At 48.4% G+C, this 24217-nt stretch overlaps 1 protein-coding gene across 1 annotated transcript in view; it reads left to right on the top strand.

Annotated features, from left to right (window-relative positions):
• Positions 1-24217, top strand: part of LOC119444739 (3-oxoacyl-[acyl-carrier-protein] reductase FabG) — a 277325-nt gene that overhangs the window by 217302 nt on the left and 35806 nt on the right. Inside the window, exons 2-3 of the mRNA XM_049664723.1 lie at positions 4189-4328; positions 19114-19206. Coding sequence (XP_049520680.1) covers positions 4189-4328; positions 19114-19206 — 233 coding nt within the window. The remainder of the gene's footprint in view (positions 1-4188; positions 4329-19113; positions 19207-24217) is intronic.

The following is a 24217-nucleotide window of genomic DNA, read 5'->3' on the forward strand; positions in this document are numbered from 1 at the left end:
GTCTCCCTTTGACCGCCTCCCGAGTCTCGGAAAACTAGCCAGTGCAGCCTCCGGAGGTGACGCTGCATTTTCGACCCGGCCTGAAAATCCTTTGATTGTCCCTCATACCCGATGCAACTTTCTTGAAGTTCTGGTTGATGTCGTGGCAGTTACAGCTCTTGTTAATACAGGCGCACAAATTTCTGTAATGAGCTCGAGCCTCCGGCGCCGCCTCCAGAAAGCCCTGACGCCCGCAACATCACCTACCGTCCGAGTAGCCGACCGGAGTACACCTTCCGTACTTGGAATGTGCACTGCACGCATCACCATTTCTTGTCGCTACACATCTGTTCTTTTTGCTGTTCTAGAACAGTGCCCCCATGACCTCATCCTTGGAATCGACTTTCTGTCCACACACGCTGCCCTTATCGACTGCTCCGTGGGCCTTCTCCTGCTAGAACAATATTACCATGGCTATCTTTCAGTGAATGCAACTTGCCTTAGCCTACGCCAAGTTTTCTTGTGACTGATTTCAGGCTGCCTTCATATTTTACGGCTTCTTCAATCTTTCCCCCGATATAATTTCGAATATCCCTTACTTTCTTCCTGTTGATCAGTTTTGACAATTCGGGGAATTCTATGTGATCTCTTGAGTTGGACAATTTCATGCTTTGTCGTTTCTTTATTAGGTCCTCCGTTACTTGAGAGCGCTTACCTACTGGTTGCCTTGATGTCTCACCTCCCACTTCAATTGGAGCTTCGAGATCAGTCTAGTTACGGTTTCATTCATTACCTCTATGTTATCTTCATCTTCCTGTTCTACAGCTGCATATTTGTTTGTGAGCACCAGCATGAATTGGTCTGCTTTTACCCTTACTGCCTCTAGGTTGGCCTGTTTCTTCTTGACTAATTTTACTCTTTCTCTTTTCAATTTGAGAGAAATCCTAGCCCTAAATAACCTATGGTTACTGCCCTTTGACATACCTAACACTTCTACATCCTGCACTATGCTGGGATCGGCAGAGAGTATGAAATCTATTTCATTTCTTGTTTCCCCATTAGGGCTTTTTCAGGTGCACTTTCTTGTTATTTTTCCTGAAGAAGATATTCATTATTCGAAGCCTATTCCTTACCGCGAATTCTATCAACATCTCTCCTCTGGTATTGCTAAAATGGATGCCGTAGTTACCAATTGCTTGCTCGCAAGCCTGCTTTTTCCCAACATTTGCATTGAAGTCGCCCATGACAACAGTACACTGAGTTTGATACTTTTTCATCGCTAATGCAACCTGTTCATGAAACTATGCCATTTCTTCATCATCGTGACTGGAGGTTGCGGCGTAGGCTTGTACTTCCTTCATTCTGTACCTCCTATTCAGCTTGATTACGACTCCTACCCTCTCATTAATGTTGTAGAATTCATGAATGTTCCCAGCTATGTCATTATGGATTAGAAATCTTCCTCCGTATTCTCTCTTATCTGGAAGACCTCTGTAGCAGAGGACGTGGCCGTTAGTCAGCACTGTGTAAAGCCTCACCAGCTCTTCTAACCTCACTAAGGCCAATAATATCCCAGGCAATGCCTGATAATTCTTCAAATGATCCTGCTAAGCTAGCGTCACTCGAGAGGGTGCGCGTGTTGAACGTAGCCAGGTTCAGTTTCTATTGGCGGCCTGTCCGGACCCAGAGATACTTAGCACCCTCTGCCGCGTAGCTGGTGTGACCGCCGCGTGGGTCAGGTGCTCCGCAGCCGCTGGGGACTGAGGGCCGTGGGTTAGTTGTAGGAGTCACGAGGGAGGTAGTGGCCGAATGCTGCAAAAGGGAGGCCAATTCCTGTTCTGGTGAGGAAGTGACTTTGTTGAAGCTTAGTGGGCCTTCCTAATTTGGTTGCAACAGAGCTAGTATAGCCCCACTGGCGCTCGGCAGAGTTTTTGCCGGTGTCTGGCGCCACTCCATGCATGAAAATGTATAAGACTGGAGGAGGATTCAAAGTAACGCCCTTTACAATAGAAGCCCGGAGTTCACCCTCTATGCCATGCCACCACATCAAAGTAAATTAATACAAAACACGTATTAAGCAGTAACTACTTTAAAGTTAATCTTTATTTGGCTATATTCTTTATTTATTCGTACGCTCAGCCGGGCAATGAGGCATTAAGCACTACGTGACCGTGAAATTACTCCGAGAGAGCGTGACTCTGTTCTCTGTCATAAAATCAAGATCAGGAATTATATATATATATATATATATATATATATATATATATATATAGGAAATTCGCAGGCGCAAGTTGGAATACGCTAGCGCAAGACAGGGGTAATTGGAGATCGCAGGGAGAGGCCTTCGTCCTGCAGTGGACATAAATATAGGCTGATGATGATATATATATATATATATATATATATATGCCGATGCCAGGGGCCACTCCATGCCTGAAAATGTAGTGGACGGGAGGAGGAATCGAACTTACGACCTTTACATTAGAAGCCCGGTGTTCACCCTCTGTTCCACGCGACCACCGTTAATATATTGTTATATTGTGATAGATTGGAAGAAATTGTGACTCTAAGGTCAGTCAGTCAAGGTTTGTGAGATGTACCCCATCGCAAGGCAAGAATGGTTTTCAAAGGAGAGGCATAGTGGCAAAGAGAAGAGGAAGATGTTAGTTCTGTAGAAGTAATACCCGATATGTCTAATGCCTCCAGCACAAGCTCGTTAACCTGGTTGTTTTGGGTTACGAGCATAAATAGTCTAAAATTATTAAGTCGACTGCTTTTTCGCAAAGTTGCAGCATATAGATATTTTCACGTAGTAGTGGCGGTGTACTGGAATGTAGAAACGATGAGTAGTACGACAATAAACTAAATATTTTATCGAGCGAATAGTCCGTCCGAAGAAACTACAAACTCGGTGGGGGTGAAAGCAGCAAGCTTGAACGTCGGGGTCGTATCGAATGTCCGCCCGCTCGTTATTTTTAACTGCCACCAAAATGCCGGAGCGGGCGCACAAAAATTATCTGACGAGCCCGTCTATACAGAAAGAACAAGAACAACCACCGCCTTGATCAGGTGCTCTGCAGCTCCTGGGGACTGATGGCCATGGGTTAACGAGGGAGGCAGGTACGAAATACTGCACCAGGGAGGGCAATTCCTGCTCTGATGAGGGAGTGACTTTGTTGAAGCTTAGTGGCTTTCCTAATTCGGTGGCACCTGTACTAATTTGGTTGCCCCACTAGTTTTCGGCATTTTTTCCCGGTGTCAGGTGCCACTCCTTGCCTGAAAATGTATTGCACTGGAGGAAGATTCGAACTTACAACCTTCAGAGTAGAAGCCCTAGCTGTGTTCTAACTCTGTTCCACGCCACCACTCTCGCTCATATGTCTTCTAGTTGCGCGTTTGTGGGTTAATTCTGACGTCACGAAAGGCACGCATGAAGACACACTGACGTGCAACTACCTAAGAAACAATGCAATATGCGCAGGTGCTGGTGAGCACCCCAAACAATCCCGGTAACATCCTAATACCCCTAAATAATAATGATGCAATGAACCTTGATGGAGCGGGCGTCTGTTAAGCTTTCTAACCATGTTTATCAAAATTTCTACAGGCTTCTGTAACCACTGTGAAGATTCCAGCGTAAGAAACATTACATTACGAAGTTCTAACGGGTTTCTACTAATTCACTAGCAAATCAGGCTCTTCAAGATGTGTGCCTACTGAGAGTAAGGCTTGGTGTAAAATTAGTGAAACGTTGTCTGAAGGCTAGTTTAACTTTCTTGATCATGAAAAACAAGTGCCGCTGCAGAGCTTTATTAATACGGCTGTCTATGAAAGGTGATCATGCACACAGCACGATGTGCATAATTTTGTACATCTGTGATCGTCTTTTATAGAGTTTTTACTCGTTAAATTGTGTTATAGAATTTTTCTCCTTGTTTCTGGACTTTTACGTGTCAAAACCTGTTCTGATTATGAGGCACGCCGTAGTAGAGGGCTCCGGAATAATTTTGACCACCTGGGGTTCTTTAACGTGCACTACAACGCAAGCACACGGGCGTTTTTGCATTCCACCTCCATCGAAATGCGGCCGCCGCAGCCGGGATTCGATCCCGCGATCTCGTGCTCAGCAGCACAACGCCTTAGCTGACTGAGCCACCGCGGCGGGTATAGCATTTTTCTCACAGTGTACTCTCTCATTTTTTGCGGCAGGCGCCTCGGCCGGCATCGGCGAAAGCACGGCTAAGCATTTCGCCTCCCTCGGCTGTTGGCTCTCCCTGACTGGGCGGAACAAGGCTAATCTGGAGAGAGTGGCTGAAGCTTGTTGCGCACAGGGACTTCCTAGAGACAAGGCAAGTAGCCTTGGGTGCAGATATTAAGTTGTTTCACGCCAAGCCTTGAAATTGAGACTGGAAATCCAGCAAATGCCCATGAACATCAATATTGGTGGATCGTAACGTGAGGGTAAATAGCGATGCTAGATTTTATGTCAACGAATAAAACCGCTGCAATGTAAAAAAAAAAAATCGATGATAAAAGCTTATTGTTCAAATATGTCACATTTCTTCCGAAAGTGCCCCCTACAAGATCTGCACTAATTGAACGGAAGAAAATGTGAAAACACCGGCTAACAGAGATGACACGAATCAGGGCAAATTTCTCCACTTTTAGTGAGTTAGCGATAGAAAACAGCAGCCGGGACACAGCCTAAAGGATTAGTGGTGTAATGTTTAAGAGTATCTCACTAGTACCCAGTTTTAGGGAATGTTGTTTTGTTCATCAATGAAGGAAATATCTTAAACCGCGAAGAAATGAGGGCCTATAGCGGCAACTCGGCATAGACTTACCGATGTGCAGAATTCGAAGTAATCTCCAAATGCATCGCCAGAAAACAATAAATTTCAGTTTATAATACAGGTAACGTTCTCTGACTAGCTCCATGAACGTTAGCATACCAGAGTCATTCAAAAGAGTACTACGTAATCAGTGAACTCTATTCCTAGTGCGCCATAGGGTGTAAGCCTGGAAGACGATAAACAACCTCGTGACTTGCGGGTAAGCTAAGAGCTGCGCAGAAATAGATTACTCATAAGCACAACGTAAAGAGAGAGGAAGACGGCGGGGTGGATCAGAGCGGAAACGTGGGTAGCTCGTATTCTTATTAAGATGAATATTTAGAAATCCTGCCAAAGCCTCTCTCACGATGAATCTTGCTGTGAATGCGATCAACATTGAAGCAAGGCAGCCGTATACCGTGTTGCCTCCGCAGAGCTCCGTTATGTACGATGCGTGTATGCAGCCGAGTTCTTCTGTCCCACGTCCCAGCAAGCACGTTGCGCCACACAGCGGCACAGACTCGAAGCCCGCGCGTGGTGCGCGTGTGAATCAGTTCTTAGGAGGCAGAAGCCGGCGCCACTCTTTTACACAGAACAGAGTAACCCTGCAAACACGGAAGGCTGAACTCCTTCTCAAGACATGGCACTGGTAGCCACCAGATATCTCATCTCCCAAGCATTCGCTCATACCCACTGCGGGAGATTGGCCAAGAAGCAGGCGGTTTCAGCTGTGTTTATTGGAATTTAAACGAAAAATAAATTCGTATAGCAGAATTTAGAAAAGTACTATGAGGAATTTCAAGATGAAATAATTCCGACATAGAGAATTTAAATAACAGGAATAATTCGTAATTCTTGAAATTCACCAATGTACTCTTGTGTCCCTAATGAAATCGTAAACTGCAAGAGAAGCATCCCCGTGGCTGTTTCCCAATGAAATCGCCCCAAAAGAGAGAATGGTTGTCAACGTTAGTAATAGTCCAAGTTTTCAAAATAAAATTTCCAATTATCTGCTTTCTATAAAAAAAAGTTGTCGCAGTTTCACCTGAAAGGCGAAGCATCAATTGCGATAGCAAACTTATAGCGAGCTATACGGAGTAATGATAGCAGCTTTATCAGCTGTATAAACTTGGACTTGCAGCAGCACCGGCCACACGCAGAACTTGTCGACGCCGTCGGCGTTCTGCCCGCGTTCGGACAAAATGCGTGCGGCGTTGGTGACTGTTGCCGGAGCCTCTGGTATAAATAGGCACTTGGTGCCACAGCTAAACGTCGCCTCCCTTCCCTCCCCCTCCCCCCCACGGCTTTTCGCGCGTCGGAAGAAGGCGCGTTTGCTCTACATATATGGTTATTGTAAAGGAGGAAAGAGACGCCTACTTCTGCAGCCCTTAAGGGAGCGCGGCGCAGAACGCGCGTTTGTTCTCCGCCTTGGGTTCACTCCCCGTGAAAGCGCGCGTCCCTCGCGCCCTTTTACTCGTACATACAGCGTTCGGCGGCGCGCGGCGACGATTTCATCTCTATTGACGTCATACGGAACCTCACGGCGATGGCGACGACGACGGCGACGCCGACGGCAGAAATCTGCTTTGGAGTGTCCATATAATTGCTATGGCAATAAAATCGTTCAATGGATTCAGGTTAATTGCAGAAAGAACATAGAGGGGACACGACGAGACCAGACCTGTGCAGGTGAAATTTTAGAGGCAGCATACGGCATCCCAGTTTTGTAAAGGAAACTTCCAATTGCCTTGAAGGACACCAATTATGATTCCATGAGAAACAAAGATGCTGGAAATCAGAAGACGTTGTTAAAAGATGTTGAGCAATTTTGCAATATACAGAAATTTCGGTACCTCGCCGCGGTTACATAAGCTGCTGTCGACAAAACAGATATGGCACGGCCATTAAGGGATGCTCGTGCGAGTGAGTGAGCCATTTCATTCAAGTGCAAACCATGATGTCCCGGTACCCAAAGCAAGCATACTTGCCGCAAGTGCGAAGGAACCATTAACCAAAATGTTCGCAGAATTCTTGAATTTGATGATGCTGTATATGCTGTGCACACAGACGGTGAGTCGGTCACAATAACAGCTAATGAGTCATTTTTGGAAATGTCTCGTAATACTAATATAATTGCTATTAGTTCTGCCTGAAAAATGGGCGGGAAGTTGGGGAGGCGAAGAGAGTAAGACCATTGAAGGGATTCAGAAAAGATCCCCAGTCCTGCCTTCTCATTGCACAGGGAAACTTCGGTAGCTGTTATGTTGTCAGTAACTAGCTGGCTTATGTGGTCTTGTAATATAGTATTTAAATATTTGCTAGGCAATAGTTTATCATGATTTGAAAATATGTCCTCGAATTCAATTTTGAGGTCTGTTAAGGCATCATGCTAATGGCAATCTTGACGTATGGACACATTCAATTACTGTAACTGTACCTACTCAAATATTATCTGAGGACTGTGTAATAGCGACCACGATACATAAAAAAAACTCAGATAGTTCAGTGAGAAATATGTTTTGCGTCATCTCCTTGAAAACTCATAGATTTAAAATAAGTCTGATGACACATAACTTCGTCCTCCTAGTTTCAATTCACTAGTCGTCTTCACCGCGACGATATATTCTGACAATATTGTTTGAGTATATCTGACATGTATTCGAGTCTGCCCAACCACAATATAGGCCTTTATCAGTCAACTGTAATTGAAGAGCAACACACACCCAGTGGCAGATACCCATGGCCCAACTTGGTGTCACAAAGGTTCATTGAGAGAGGCACATGCGAAGTGATCCAAGTTGTCATGAAAGAGGTTCATAGAAGACCGGCACATACCTTGTTACACATACTCAGTGACCCAAGTTGGTCTGGTGGTTGGTTTGGAACTTAGAGAAGAGTAGCCCGATGATGTATTAATAGACTATAGGACTCAATGGCCCTAGCTGACAACAAAGCGGTTAGACAGAAGGTTCCCTGAAAGTTCGTAGAGCTCCCACCGAATGCTAATCGCAATAAACGTGATTTTACGTGTGCAGGATGCCCGTATGCATCGTATGCGCATGCATCTACACCCTGTATACCCTGAATTTCCCAGTGACGCGAGTTGTTCAGAAAATGTTAGGTAGAAAGTCCCTTGAAAGAGCATAAAGTTTCCAACCACAATCACCTGCTTGGATTTACATTGGCGCTCTGGCCCGATGGGCTCAAAACAGAAGAATCAGCTGCACTGTATTTCAGGCGTCATGGATATGAATTAAACAAAAGCTGCGTGACTATTTACCCTAGATTCTGGTGTACTTGATGAATAGTGCCTGAATTTATTACGAACATAAGAGCTAGCCTGCTTCCCATGCGCGCGAGAACTGCTGTTACGGCGACAAAGAAATCTTGAACGATATAAGTGCATTAAGATATCGCTCGCCAAAGGCGATTTAATGGGATGCAAATACAGAGCATCTTTTACTTTGTAGCAATGGATTGAACTGCTTCTGAACCCTACAGTAATATTCGTGAAAGTAATTTTTTATCTCATCTGTGTGGCATGGCAACACTCAGTTTACCTAAATGGCCTCGGGCGTAGTACCATTTGACACTTTAGAATTATTCCCATGAGATAATTTGCTGAACATTAGAAATTTGGTATTATTGAGCGGTATAGTTCGCTCACCTGGTAATTATTGAGCGGTATATACCACTCAACAATACCAGGTGAGCGAACTATTTGCGAACACTATTCCATGTCGCCATAGACACCAGCAGGCTCATCATATCTATCTAGGTGTGCCGCTTCTTGTTGGCTGACTCCTTATGATTCATACTGTGCAGTTTGTTAAAAAATGTCGCAGTTTCCCCGGAAAGGCGAAGCATCAATTGAGATAGCAAATTAGTAGAGAGATATACGGAGTAAGGATAGTAGTTTTATTAGCTGTATAAACTTGGACATGCAGCAGCACGAGCTACGCGCAGAACTCTTGTCGCCGCATTCGGCGCTTTGCCCGCGTTCGCACAAAGCACGCGCGGCTTTGGTGACTTGCCGGTGGCTCTGCCGGCGGCTCGGAGGTTTTCGGCGACATCAGAACGGGACACTCGTCGAGCAGCGTCGGAAGTCGTCGCACCACCTACTAGCCTCGCAACGTTTTTGTATAAATACGCATTTGGTGCCGCAGCTAAACGTCGCCTCCCCTCCCTCACTAACGTCTCCCCACGGCCTTTCGCGCGACAGAAGATGTCGCGTTTGCTCTCCGCCGTGCGTTCGCTCCCCGTGAAAGTGCGCGTCCTTCGCGCGCTTTCACTTGCACATGCAGCATACTGCGCGTGGCGACGATTTCATCGCCGCTGGTGTTCATACGGAACCCCACGGTGACGGCAACGACGATGCCGACGGCAGAAATCCGCTTTGAGCGTCCATATAATTGCCACCGCAATAAAATGGAAGCGCAGATGATGACCCAGGAAATGAAACGCCAATGAAAGGCCGACGAGCCAAAGGGCTCGTCGCCTTGGCCGCATACCACAGAGACTTGGAAAGTGCCACCTTTCTGAACATAGCGAAGTCTTTCGTTTACAAGGTGCGGACAGACCTGACGTGTTCTGGTGGTGACGTGGCATCTGTGGCGAAAAGAAAAAAGCACAGTCAGTGGTCAGACGTCGTCAGAACCCCTGATTTTCTTGGGCGGCTGCAACTCATCGTGAATGACGACCCAGGGAAGTGAATGATGATGACCATCATCATAATCAGCATATTGTCACGCGCTAAGGCAAGCGCAAGCAACAGTACCAGCAGCCAGACACGGAGAATGCCAGACACGAAGGGGACGGTTCTCCAGCTGGCGCGGAATCTTCGACTTCGTCGTCTTCTCCGTTCTTGCTGGTCACCCAATGATGATTGTTGGCTGGCTCAAAACACCAGGTGGCATTATTCCCCCTCCCAATGAAGCATCGACTCGATGCTCAAACAGAAGACGTACATGGAAAGTACACAAATTAGGTAAGACGCACAAAAAAATGTAAACGTGCTAGCCCAGATACGGACATGCACACTAGGCAAAAAAAATGCGTTCTGTGGTCGGGAAAAAAATCGCTTCGGAGTTCTTCGGAGGACGACGCGACTACAGCAAAAAGTTTGTTCAACAGTACACTATGTGAACATCACCGTGTAAAATACAGCTTGAGGCGGACGACATGTACAATCTCTGCACGGGGTAATCGGCGCTTGGACGATGGCAGGTCTCCGTCAGGAATCACTTCATAGTTCACGTCGCTGACACGCCTTAGTACTGTGTACGGTCCGAAGTACTTGCTCAGGAGTTTCTCGCTGAGGCCTCGCCTTCTAATGGGGGTCCAAACCCAAACTTGGTCGCCGGGCTCATAGGTAACTTGTCGATGGTGGAGATTGTACCTTATGGCATCTGTAGACTGCTGCTGTCTTATGTGCACACGGGCCAGTTGATGTGCTTCCTCGGCGCGCTGAATGTACTCCTCGACGTCAGGAGCTAACTGGTCGAGCTCATCGATGTCGTCCTACGGAATCATGGCGTCGAGCATAGTTTGGACATCTCGACCATAAACGAGACGAAACGGTGTGAATCGTGTAGTTTCCTGCGTGGCAGTGTTGTACGCAAACGTTACGTACGGCAGGATTTCGTCCCACGTTTTGTGTTGCACATCCACGTACATAGATATCATGTCTGCCAGTGTTTTGTTTAGTCTTTCTGTCAAGCCGTTAGTCTGAGGGTGGTATGCAGTGGCCTTTCGATGACTCGTGTAACTCAACTTGAAGATGTCGTCCAGGAGCTTCGCCGTAAATGCGGTCCCTCGGTCAGTGATGATGAATGACGGTGCGCCATGCCGAAGCCATGTGATGCATGCAGTACAGTTTGCGTACCCTGTCCAGAGTACTTGAGTTGCCCAAGTGACCAGATGTCGGCTCGTCGTGGCAGGCTAATAGAATGTCGTCGCGAAGAGCTTGAGGCTCTACTAGAAGATGTGGTTTGTCGCCGGCACCTGTGTTTCGTTTGTATAAGATGCCCTCTCGTAGGCAAAACGACGACAACCGTCGCGAAATCGAGCGAGGAATGGACGCGATGCCGCCTTCTAAGTGATCGATGATGGGCCTTAACTCAGTGTCCGATCGCTGTTTAGCGAGCAGATCCGGCCCGCTGAGGGCTCCCAGGAAGGCGCTGTCATCTTCCTCGTCAGGATTCTCAGATTCAACAGGTGCTCGTGATAGCGTGTCAGCATCTTCATGTTTTCTGCCTGACTTGCATACGATGGTGATGTTAAATTCCTGGAGTCGTAGACTCCAACGCGCTAATCGTCCAGAAGGGTCTAGAAGGTTGGCCAACCAGCATAAAGCGTGATGATCGGTCACAACTTTAAATAGCCGCCCGTAGAGATACGGCCTAAACTTTGTAGTAGCCCAAATGACGGCGAGGCACTCCTTCTGTGTGGTGGAATAATTGAACTCTGCGCGTGACAGAGTGCGGCTCGCGTAGGCTATAACTCGTTCAGTCCCGCCTTGCCTTTGCACCAGGATAGCTCCGAGACCGATATTGCTGGCGTCAGTTCGTACTTCTGTGTCGGCGTCCTCATCGAAATGACCAAGCACGGGAGGTGAAGACAATCTACGTTGTAGCTCGGCAAAGGCGGTCTGTTGTTCATCAGTCCAGAGGAATGGCACGTCGTCACGCGTAAGACGAAATAGCGGCTTTGCAATCATCGAAAATTTTTCAATGAAGCGTCGATAATATGCGCACAAGCCCAAAAATCGTCTGACACTTTTCTTGTCTGTTGGAGCTGGAAAAGCAGCTACGGCAGCAGTCTTCTCGGGATCGGGCCGAACACCTGCCGCGCTCACGACGTGTCCGAGAAACTTCAGTTCCTTGTAACCAAAATGGCATTTCCTTGGCTTGAGGGTAAGGTCAGCCGATCGAATGGCTTCGAGTACATTCCGAAGGCGTCGAAGGTGCTCGTCAAAAGATTCCGAAAAGACAACGACATCATCGAGATACACGAGGCAGCTTTTCCATTTGAGGTCAGCGAGAACGGTATCCATCATTCGCTGGAATGTGGCTGGGGCGGAACAGAGGCCGAAAGGGAGTACTCGGAATTCGTAAAGGCCGTCCGGAGTAACAAAGGCAGTTTTCTCGCGGTCCCGCTCATCTACTTCAATTTGCCTGTAGCCACTTTTCAGATCGATAGAGGAGAAATACTTCGCGCGCCTCAGCCTGTCCAGAGAATCGTCGACACGAGGCAACGGGTATACGTCTTTCTTTGTGACGTTGTTTAGCTTCCGGTAGTCAACACAAAACCGAAGCGTGCCATCTTTCTTTTTAACAAGCACGACTGGCGATGACCAGGGGCTGCATGAAGGCTGTATTACGCCGTCTTGAAGCATTTCCTTCACCTGCGTTTGAATGGCATGTTGTTCGGTTGGGGAAACACGATAAGGCTGTTGCCGTATGGGGTGCGCGTCATCATAGGTGATGATACGGTGTTTCGTAATCGCCGTTTGACGTATCTTCGACGACCGTGCAAAGCAAGAGTGAAACTTGAGTAACAGCTCACGCAAGGGTTGTTTGTTGTCTTCAGGAAGCGTTGGACTAATGTCGACGTTGCGTAAAGGTGCTTCAGCAGTGCCAATTGCCTCGGAAACAAAACATTCAGTGACATCGGCGATTGGGTCGGCGTAGGCGATGACAGTAACGGGGAAAAGGTGGCGTTGTTCGTAGCTGAAGTTCGTGACAAGAACGTCAGAGTGACCATCATGAAGATCAATAAGGCTTCTTGCTACGCAAACACCTTGAGAAAGCAGGAGCGAGTGATTGCTTTCTGCGACCGCTTCACCGTGTAAGAGCCTGTCACATGTCACTTGAACCACGACACTTGCACGCAGTGGTAACGTGACAGCGTCGTCGGTAACATGAAGAGGTGCTCGAGGGTGGATGGTGTTGGTCGTCGCTGCGGCGCTCTTTGTCGATAAAGTGACGAGGCGTTGGCGAATGTCGATGATAGCTCCGTGCTCCCTGAGAAAGTCCATGCCGATGATTAGGTCTCGAGAACACTGAGGGAGAATGCTCAAGGTGGCAACAAACGTACAGCCGCGAATCTGTATTCGTGCCGTGCACATGCCGAGTGGTGTGACAATGTGCTCGCCAGCTGTACGAACTGGTGTTCGATTCCAAGGCGTCGTCACTTTCTTTAGAAGGGTGGCCAGTTTTTTGCTGATTATTGAATAATCCGCTCCAGTGTCCACTAAAGCAGTCAATTCACGACCGTCGAGCAATACAGGAATGTCCAAGGAAATTTTTCTTCGTAATCAGCAGGTACTGTCGTCGTCGATGTATCGTCGATCCGCGTACGCGTCAGCAGGGGTCCTTGAGCACGTCCAGACTGAGCGGCCTCGCCCCCGAAGGCCGCTGTGGTTAGTTTTCTCGGCGCGGGCTAGGCGACCGACCCTGCACCACGCTCGAATATGTACGGCGAGTCGGAGAAAACCGCCGAGGCGAAGGGGAGCGTGACTGGTGTCGAGCTGATGAGGATCCGCGCTGCTGGGCAACGTATTCTTCAATTGCAGGAGGACGCTGTCCGAATCTAGGTCGCGGCGAGTTTGCTGGGAATCCGCGTAGTCCGAGCTCTCGATATGAGCACTGTCGGTAGACATGCCCAGCTTCGCCACAGTGAAAGCAAAGGCGACGGCGATAAGGTGCCCGCCACACGTCTGATTTTCTTGGGGCCTCCTGTCGGTTGTCGTGGTAATACGAGGCCGCTTGGTCGGGCTGTAGTATGGCCGGGGACGCGGTGCGAAACGGGGAGGAAGGTGGTGCAGGTTGCCGCAAAGCTTGCGAATATGACATACGGGGGCTGTTAGTTCTTACCGGTTGAGCTTCCGTGTTCAAGGGTGGTTCTCTTAGCGCATGCTGGACTTCGTCACGGACAACGCTGGACAAAGAGCTGAGCGTCGGCTGTGAAGGTACCGACAGTTAGTTTCTGGAGTTCTTCGCGGATTACGGAACGGATGAGCTCTCGGAAGAAATCGACGTGGCCCCCGAGAGCTCCGAAGAAGTCCGTAGGTGAGGCAGCTTTCACTTGGCGTTCGTATGATGGTGCCCGCTGCCGAAGAGTCTGTTCCATGGTGACGGCCTCGGAAAGAAATTCTGACACAGTCTTGGGAGGACTGCGTACGAGACCACCGAACAGCTGCTCTTTCACTCCGCGCATCAGGTACCGCACCTTCTTTTCTTCTGACATGTTGGGGTCGGCTCGTCGAAAGAGACGCGTCATGTCCTCGACATACATTGCGACACCTTCGTTCGGCATTTGAATACGGGACTGTAGATCACGCTCAGCTCGTTCTCGGCGATCAGGGCTCGCATACGTCTCAAAAAGACGGTGTTTGAATTCTTCCCATGAAGTTAGGGTATCTGCACGGTTCTCATACCAAACACGTGCGCCATCGTTAAGGCTGAAATATCCGTTTTTCAGTTTGTCTGCATCATCCCACTTGTTGAACGCGGCAACACGTTCATAGTGCACCAGCCAATCTTCAACATCCTCATGCATGGCACCGTGGAAGGGATTCGGTGTTCGAGGATTGAGTAGCGTACAATGAATCGGCGTAGTGCCTTCCATACCGGTTGGGGTGGTCGGAGCTGCCATTGTCTCTGGGAGGAGTCCAAACTCAGGGGCTTGTCCACGGATCCTTCGGCTGGCGCGGTGTACAGGCGTAACCACCGGTACGGGAAAGGAGCTCCTCCTGCTCGGAGGGGTTTGGTGCATAGATTAGATTACCCAGCACCTCCACCAGTTTGTCACGCGCTAAGGCAAGCGCAAGCAACAGTACCAGCAGCCAGACACGAAGAATGCCAGACACGAAGGGGACGGTTCTCCAGCTGGCGCGGGATCTTCGACTTCGTCGTCTTCTCCGTTCTTGCTGGGCACCCAATGGTGATTGTTGGCTGGCTCAAAACACCAGGTGGCAATATATTTATGTCCACTGCAGGATGAAGGCCTCTCCCTGCGATCTCCAATTACCCCTGTCTTACGGATTCCAACTTGCGCCTGCAAATGTTCTAGCTTCATCACGCCACCTAATTTTCTGCCGTCCTCGACTTCGCTTCCCTTCTCTTTGTAACCATTGTGTAACTCTCATACGCCCACCGGTTATCCATCCTACACATAACCGGTGGACCATTAGAGTTACAGAATGGAAGTTACGGAAAGGAAGACCTTATGTCTTTCAGCAAGATTCGGCTCCTGCCCCCACCGCGTGCGTCGCCCAGGAGTGGCTGGCTGACACCTTCTACGACCACGTCACTCCCAACTTGTGGCCTCCGAGTTCTCCAGATTTAAATCCGGTAGACTACTATCTCTGAGGCGTCGTTGAGAGAGAGGCAAACAATCAGCCACATAATACTAAAGAGTCGCTGAAGGCGTCCATTGCTGACGGAATGGCCAACATCTCTAAGGACCACCTTATCCGTGAATGCAGCCGTTTCCGAAGCCGAATTGAATCGCTTTTCACAGCGAAGCTGTTTAAGCCAGTCGTACTTCTGGTTCGTATCAAGAAACTATCATCATCAGCAAGGAAGAAGCAAAAAATAAACTTTCTTGCCGAGGCGGGGTGTGAACCCGCGGTCCCAAGGCGAGCGTCGTAACCACTAGGCTAAGCAGCCACGCTTGCATAACATGCACTTATGCGAACCGTATGATTCGGCGCGTTAAGTTAGCGCGCTCCGAACTCCGAAGGAGCACGCTCGAGTGCGCTCGAGTGCGCTCGAGTGCGACGCCTACGGAGCTTAACGGCGATTTTCGCCGACTGCTTTCGAGCGCACGAACGCGCCGTCTGGCGAATGTTATGTTGCTTCCGCGACCGCTATCGCATTGCGCGCGCTTTTTGAAGATGGCGCCGCCGATAAACACCATCCTGCAGTTCTTGATAGACGATGAAGAGCTAGAAGAACTTGACGCGCGGCGACGGACGTAGCAGCAGCGGCTTAGTATGCGATGCAAGCTGTTCGTGCTGTTCTCATAGGTACCCTATCAGAGGATTTATTTCTGCTCTGCGGTATGCTGACTGATTGCCGATCGCAAGAGGACAGAAAGCCTTATGATGCGAGGCATCCAGGATTATGTGATCAACCTTGTGCCCACATACACGGACACACAATTCAAAGAGCAGTGCCCCAACATCTTCCATGATTACATGACAACCTGAACAAGTCATACACATGAACGTGGCGACGAGAAGGTGGCAACTGCGCCTGTTCGGTTACGTACCTGAGCGTCTGGCAAGTAATGATCGGGCCGTCATTTTCGGTTCGTGATAAGCTCAAACCGCGCCAACACGCGAAGTTCTCGATCATGCCTTAGAACAGACGCCCGGCTGCGCAGCGGCGGCAGGAACGAGTGGGCAAGGAGCACGGACTTGCATAAGTGGAAAGAGCCGGAAACACGTAATTTTTCTGGAAGCCGTAGCAGGCGCGCGCTCTCGCGCACCGTTTCCAGGGTGCAGCGCGTAGAGCGCGCTCCGTAATCACGCACCGGAAGTCGCTTTTTAGCCGTTAAGTTTAAAAGAGCGCGCTCGAGCACCTTAACTTTACTCGCCCATTGCGTTCGAGCTCAAGCTTCATCGGCTTAGTCCACAGCTGGCGCGTTCGCACGCGCTCGTGCCAATGCTCTGCGAGGTTGTCATGAATGTCGGTAGACTAAAGACAGACAGGGACAAGTCGCTCGTTTAAGACAAACATTTATAATCGTAAAAACAAACGGCAAAGACAGCAGCACAAAACAAACAATTTACAGCACGAATTAATTCTAGAAGTTCCCCAAAGTCCTCAGCTATCTGAATTGATAAGTCCAAAATATTTACATTGCGCCCTCGACGTGGCCACGTCACCTCGTCGTCGCGGCTTCCAACGACACGTCGTTGGGCCCGCCGATGCGTCGTAGACTCGACGTCGCTGTGTCCGACGTTCGGTCCACTATTGAGCTGGTCAGGGGATCAGGATGGTGGGGTGACCGAGGCGCCTGGATGGCCCGGTCAACTCCGCAAGCCTGCGGATCGTAGCCGCATGGAATCCGGGAAGCGGCGCCGTCAGCCTGTAGCTGCGGCTTCCGGTGGGACGTCCGTTCAGCTCGCGGGTCGTGGCCGCGGCAGCTGAAGGACAGCTTCCACTGGGTTGCCGCCGTCTCCGTAGGGTACCTACATGCAACGCCGGCGTTGCATGTAGGCTCCGTTGCATGTAGGCTCCCTACGTCTCCGCGATCCACCCTTCATGTTCGGCCTCCAGCTCCTTCTGCCCCTCGTCGTCCCAGAGCGTAGCTGGGCTGCTCTCTTCGGCTACGTGTCCCTTCTCTCGTTGGTCACGTAGCTGCGCGTGTGCTTTTTCGCTTCTTCTGCTTTCATATTGCATTCTTTTTATCGGACACTGTCATTTTATAACTTCTTTCTTCTTTATTTCTGCCACCAACTCCTCGTGTCTTCTTGTTTCCTTCTTATCTTCTGCTTTTTCTTCTTTCTTTCTTCCTTTATTGGCTCATGACAGAGGTGAAGAAGAGATTTTGGGTGCCATGCACGGAGAGAGAAAGAAATGTTTCTTGCAGAATCCAAACGAATACCGTGCTAAATTCTATCTTTTTTGTACTTTTAAATAAATATTACTCATTCGATATGACCTTCCTGATTTACTTTAACATAAAATTCTACGCTGTTCAACACTAATTCCATAGATATTCGGAAATTTATCCTCCAAATTATTTTGGAATAATCCACCCATTTCTTGGCCAATCCCCCACCGTGGGTAGGAGCCACATGCCTGTTAGGCTACAACAACAGCAACAACAACAACAAAATGAGAGCGAGAGAGAGAGGCGCATTCACGTAGCGGGTCTGCTGGAACGCGTTGTTGGCATTGAAACGAGAAAATAAGTGCAAGAGGCAGAGAGAGAGAAAAACGCAGTCATGGACCAGGTCTGCTCGAAGAACGCGTTGTCAGCATTGCAACGCGGTGTCGGTGTTGCAAGCTGCGCTATGCAACGCTCAGTGACGGCCGTAAGTCTGAGACGCGCGAAAAGAAATTATCATCATCATGAGTAATATTATGAAAAGTTTGCGCGCACTTCCGGAAAATGTTCAGCTACGATCGCACAGCTTCGCTGTTTCAAGCGTTGCGCGGCCGAGTGCAAGGTTGAGCGTTTTTTTTTTTTTTTTTTTGCTGCGGATGGTTGATTCATTGAGCAATTGTGGAAATAAACCCTAAGAGAAGTATTTCCCAAAGTTTGTTGAAAATGTGTTTATTTTTGCTGGAGATATTCTTCGCTGCCTGAAGCCACCATTGTGTTCTCGAATACCTCGCGCCATCCGGTACAGTTATGTGTATCCAATATTTAAAGAATAACTTATAATGAAGTGTGTAGTCTTTTTCTTGCACCGAAAGTTTCCTAGCAATTCATTAGATGTAACCATTCAATGTTTACTTCTCGAAATTTTCAACATTCGTAGAATGATTGATGTCTCTCTAGCTAACGCTTTGAGAAGAGGACTTGCATTCGCAAGGCTAAAAACTACTTCTCCCTGACGAATACAAGTTTCCGCGTCGAAACTTTTAGCTCCAGTGGCTTTCCTTACTTTACCAGGGCTGATCATTTAAAGTGTCTTATCTTCTAGTGAATCACCGTCTTGTGTGAATTACTCTTACGCACGAATAAATGTGAGGTTGAACGACGCCGAAATGAAGCTCGAAAAATAATAAATTGACACCAGAAGTTGCGTTGAACCTAAATACGTGGTCAAATGGCGATAAAATCCCAGTACTCAACATGATTTTATCATCGCCATAGTGCCCGTTATTCGTAGTTTGCAAGCTGTGTGGGGTGTAGGTGGAGCCACTCATGAGTCACTCTGGATGACTCCATGTTAAATCACTTGTATGTTAAGGCAATTATTCAAATCTATATAGCACACATGTCCACAGGAAGACGCCTATGGCAGAAACAATGAATAAAGGTCGAAATGTGGACGTCTAGCTGTCACTTCATTGAACGTTTCGGCAAGGAGACAGGTTCCTTTTCGAAAAGTTGCCTCCAGCTGGAGACATCCCTTATCCAACCACTACTCATACTAATAGAAGGCTACATGTTACTAAAAATTGAGCGCCTTGATTCATATTTCTTTTTCTGTAGATCAATTCGGTTATTTCAGGTGCCTGACGGGGACGCACATCTGTCCGAAAGCTGTGCCGTTTACCTTTAGTAGTGACAGCTACTATACATTATTAGTCATTTGATATTTAATGTTTTGCAGGTGCTTGTCGTACCCGGTGACGTAGCAGTGGAAAAGGACGTCGCAGATGTGGTGCAGAAAACAGCGAGGCACTTCGAAAAAATTGATATCCTCGTGAGTTCTGTGCTCCGTGAATAGCGAAGCCTGCCGCATTTAACCAGTTAGTATTTCATAGGAAGGGTAAGAATACACAAATATCGGAACAGCTACAGTAAAGACAAAGTTCTTTTCCATGAATATTATTCGATTGCATGTTTCATGTACGTTGGCATCAAGGGAAAAATCTATGCAACTTAAGGGACGCAATTGTGCTATAAAGTACTGGTCTCAATTTAAATTTATTTTTATAGTTGAGTGGTAAGTAGAACATTGAACGAAGAAGCCCGAGCATTACTGAACATCCACGTGCCGAATTTACTGCTGCTTTGTATTTAAAATTTTTACAAATACTGCGCACCATAGCTAAGGCACAAGCAGGAGAGATTATATACAACATAAAAGCAGGTTTGTCTAAAAAGCCAAGAGAGCACATTAACAAAGCATCTTAATCGAAACAAGCCAAAGGTACAAAATCTGTGTGGTGAGCACATAAAAAAATGCCTCAGGTTCACCCGAAAGGCGAAGCATCAATTGCGATAGCAAATTAGTAGAGAGCTATACGAAGTAAGGATGGTAGTTTTATCAGCTGTATAAACTTGGACATGTATCAGCACCAGCAACGCGCAGAACTGTTGTCGACGCATTCGGCATTTTGCCCGCGTTCGCACTGAACGCGCGCGGCGTTGGTGACTGTTTCCGGTGCCTCGTGCTGTGGCTCGGAGTTTTTCCACGAGATCAGAACTGGGCACTCGTCGAGCAGCGTCGGAAGTCTTTACCACCTCCTCGCCTCGCAACGTTTTTATATAAATACGCATTTGGTGCCGCAGCTAAATGTCGCCTCCCCACCCTCCCTCCTGTCCCCTCACGGCCTTTTGAGCGACGGAAGAAGTCGCATTTGATCTCCGCCATGCGTTCGATCCCCGTGAAAGCGTGCGTCCCTCCCGGGCTTTCATTCGCACATACAGCATACGGCGTGTGGCGACGATTTCATCGCCATTGGAGTTCATACGGAACCTCACGGCGACGACGACGGCAGTAATCAGCTTAGAGTGTTCATATAATTGCTATCGCAATACTAAGTGTAGTGTTTAGGACTGTTTGGCACTTTCGCTAGTATGCAGTGATGCGGAAGAAAGACAGAGAGTCGTTTGGGAGCATTTATCAGAATGGAAAAGAACCTTATAATATATATACAGAGAGTTAATCAGCTGCGTAACTGCAGTCAGTGCGGAATCGCAACAGTCTTGGTTAACAGTGCTTGAGGATTTAACCAAGACTGTTGCGATCCCGTACATACATGGTGTGTCCCATCGCGTCAAGAAAGCCGCAGGCCGGGCTGGTGTAAAGGTGGCGTTTACCGCGCCTAACAAGTTGGGAAGGCTGTGCAAAAAAGTCAACAAGAGCCGGAGAACACCCGGACTGTGCAATAAGCGACATGTCGCCAAGTCTGTAGAATGCAATACCAATGTAGTTTATTCAATTCCCACCTCTTGTGGCTGCACTTACATAGGGCAAACGGAACGTTGTATTAATTATCGTTTGCGTGAGCATGCGTACTGTGTCAAGACTGGCAATAATCTTGCTGTTCATTGTGCAAAAGTGTGGGTTTTCACCACTCCTAGATAACACACTTGTGTTAAGAAGGTACAGCAATCAGATGGCCAGGGAAATTTTTGAGGACTTTTCTATGTGTCAGTTAGGAGCCACCTTTGTGAGTGCCCCAACTATAGCTCTCTACTATAAGGAACTTAAGTTCCTCAGGAGTTAATCACTATAGCCTGTGCCCACCACGTATTGTTACATTTGTATTTGTTTAGTGTTAGACGCATGCACAGTAGGAGTTGACTGACGATGACTCGCCTGCCCTTTCACCTTTTTTGTTCTCTTTCTGCCTGTTGCTAATTGTATATAGTTGCGCAGGCTTCAATAAAGGTGTTGTTGGCAGTCAGCGCTCGTCCTGTGTTCTTTCTTGTCCGTGTTTTCGCGCTGTCTTAAATATGCATGATAGCAACAAGCTTGAACGTCGGGCGTCGGATCGAATGCCTGCCCGCTCGTAACATTTAACTGCCACCAGAATCTCGGAGCGGCCACACAAAACTTATCTGACGAGCTCGTATATCTAGAAAGAACAAGACAATTCAGGAAGCATGAATGATCGGATATCGGTAGCCCAATGTCGCGCTGCAACAAGAACGCAATGACGACTCGGCGATGAAGGTGAGCTGTCAAAACTAGGAGCAGACTCGACAGTACTTGCTTCGATACTTACGTCTTACCTTTATATTGCACATTATTTATTGGCAAATTAAGTTACCTTATTGACATTACACTAAAATAAACATTTTGGGCGTGTTTCCCAAATAACGTAACAGCTGCAGGATTATCATTAAGAATTGACATTGACGATGGAAGAAACGTCTCCTCTACGTAATCTTCAAAAAAAATCGCAGTGACCCTTAAGGCTCGTTCACACTAGGCCGACACGACACAGATTTGTTCTGCCGACTGCTGGCGACAGCGTTTTCCGTCCTGTCGGCTCCCCTGTCACACTGCACCGACGCCGACAGTCTGCAGACGGATCGCTGACGGCCGTCAAGGCGGAGCTTCGGTGGTAACAACTCGTCGGCACAGAGTCGCGCGATTTTCTTTTCACACTGCAAGGACACGACCATACACGACTGAACAGGGCGGCACCTTCGAGGCGAAAGCCGGTCACTTCGAATCTATGGAGTCATTGTCCTGCACTGTTTCGTACTATCACTCCCAACAGGTAGTTGTATTTGCATTCTCATTTGAGCACTGATGCTTCGAGAACAAGCTATAAGCGACAACTTGGCGCCGTTTTGAGATCCATTCTCGGCTCGTTAGGCCTACGGCAGCTATATAGCCTCTGAGACTACACGCGTTGCTTGATCTGAGAGGTTATAGAATATGAATGCTTGCGGCTTGTTTGTTTTTCATCATAGAAGGCGCCACAAGGCGCATTTATTTATATTTTCCGCCGTTCGTGCGTTGCTTTAGTACAGTGGAAACCAGCGTTCCTGTAGAAACCATACAACACCGACCCGAAAGACTGACGAAATGCTGCAACACATCTATATTTGCGCTTCCAATCAGCATCGCATCACCCAGAGATGACCTGATATGAGCGCCGGGCTTCTCATACGGCTCTCACTGCTGATTTTGGTAGCAGGTTCTCGCTTTCCGTGCCGTGTCGGCCGCGTCCCGCTTCGTGTGTTCGGATTGTACGAAGTAAAGAGCGGTTCATTTCATGTTGCTACGGGCAGAAGTAAATACAATGTACTCCCGAGACCAAAATCAGCGTCGTATCGGACTAGCGTGACCGGGCCGTTTGTTCAGGCCCACATTTACGGGCACACGTGAACTGAACCCCTAGGCGGCTGGTAGGCTGTCCGCTGAACAAAATCGCCACCGGCTCTAGCTCGACACAAGACTGCTGGCAAGGGCTGACGATCATGCATTTCAACTTCCGAAGTATACTTTAAATAATTTTGAGCACGATTAATTATATATAAAAGCGCAGCTGCTGTGGCAATCTCGTTGTCGGTGCGATGTTTTCGCTCTGCGGCCGATTTCACGAAGACTGGTCGACCGACTAACTACAGACGGGTTTCGTCGGTGTCGGCGTCACACTGCACGACTCGCTGTGGTCGGTCGCGTCCGCGGCGTTGTCGACTTAAAGGGAAACGGACACGAAATCTGAAAATTTTATGAAAATGCTGAAAATGAACCCTCAGTGTGTGATTACACCGAAAAGAAGTAGTCACTTAGCTCATTTTTGAGCCGACGGCTTTATTTTTGGCGTTTTTGTGAGCGCGCGACTCGCCACCCGACCCTCGGGAGTTGGAAGGCGTGCACATCACGACACCCTCGTCCGATAGCCAGCCGGCCGGCCACGGTCATTCGAAGCGCGCCGACGCCGCCATCGCGATCGTGGATTCGAGTTCTGGTGCCTCTACCAGAGATGAGTACACGTCTGAAGACGAGGACCATTCCAACTTGGCAAGAAATATTACCGCTTACGGTCACGAGTCTTCCGCGTCAAGCGACGAAGAAGAGCAGGTGGCCGTGGAACTACCGGTCAGGTTTTCGCGAACCGTAGTGCAAAGATTTCGCTCTGCACCAGACACTTGTGTAAGAATTATTTGCTATTTCCTCTGTAAACTTGCTTTTTCAAGAGCGCACGCAGGCGAGGCAGCTGCGGGGTACTTCAGCACTGCGTGGATGACTGAATACTAGTTTATGACGTCGGCGTGAGCAACTGCTGTGAGATATCAGTACCTCCGATACTCTCACGTCCACTTCACCAGTCGATCGACAGATGGCAGCACCTGGCTGGCGTTCTGCCCAGTTTTTACCGCTTTTCTATGGACTTTTCTATGGAGCAGAGCTGTGTGTTTCTGATCTCGTGAGCAGCGCGCGCCAGCCTCGTATTGTTTTAGTATGCTTAGCCAACATTTTTAGAGACATTACTGCCTTCGTGCCCAGCCTCGGGCATGTCGCCCCAGCCTCGCCCTCACACGGCTCAAGAAGCCTGCAAGTGAACGAAAACAGTACCAAGATCTTTTCGCCTCCTCTTTTCCAACGCGCCGCTGATCACCTTTGCCTCTCGTTTTCGTGAGAAGACCGATGGCGCAGCGTCAGGCTTTAAGCATTGCCTTTTGAGCGGCATGCCTCGGCATGCCGCTCAAAGCACAGCCGGGCTGGTCACATAATCATCGTCGATGAAGTAGTCTGCACAAATGAAGTAATTTTTATAGGAGGCTGTGCGTGATGGCTGACAGGCAGGTATCCAAAGTTTACGCACCTTCTCGTCTCTGGGAAACGTGTGCGACGGCGTGTCACGACCGACGATGCTGTTATAACAGCAATGTCTGGGCATTTCCTTCCGCCGCGACGAACGCGTCAATACCGAGCGACCACTGCGGAAAGGCGCATGTAAGACGCACCACCTGCGTGAAGCGCCGACGGGGATAATGTTTTAGACGGACAACATGCGAAGATC

This window comes from Dermacentor silvarum, chromosome 3 (genome assembly GCF_013339745.2).
Source record: "Dermacentor silvarum isolate Dsil-2018 chromosome 3, BIME_Dsil_1.4, whole genome shotgun sequence".
Taxonomy (NCBI): Eukaryota; Metazoa; Arthropoda; class Arachnida; order Ixodida; family Ixodidae; genus Dermacentor; species Dermacentor silvarum.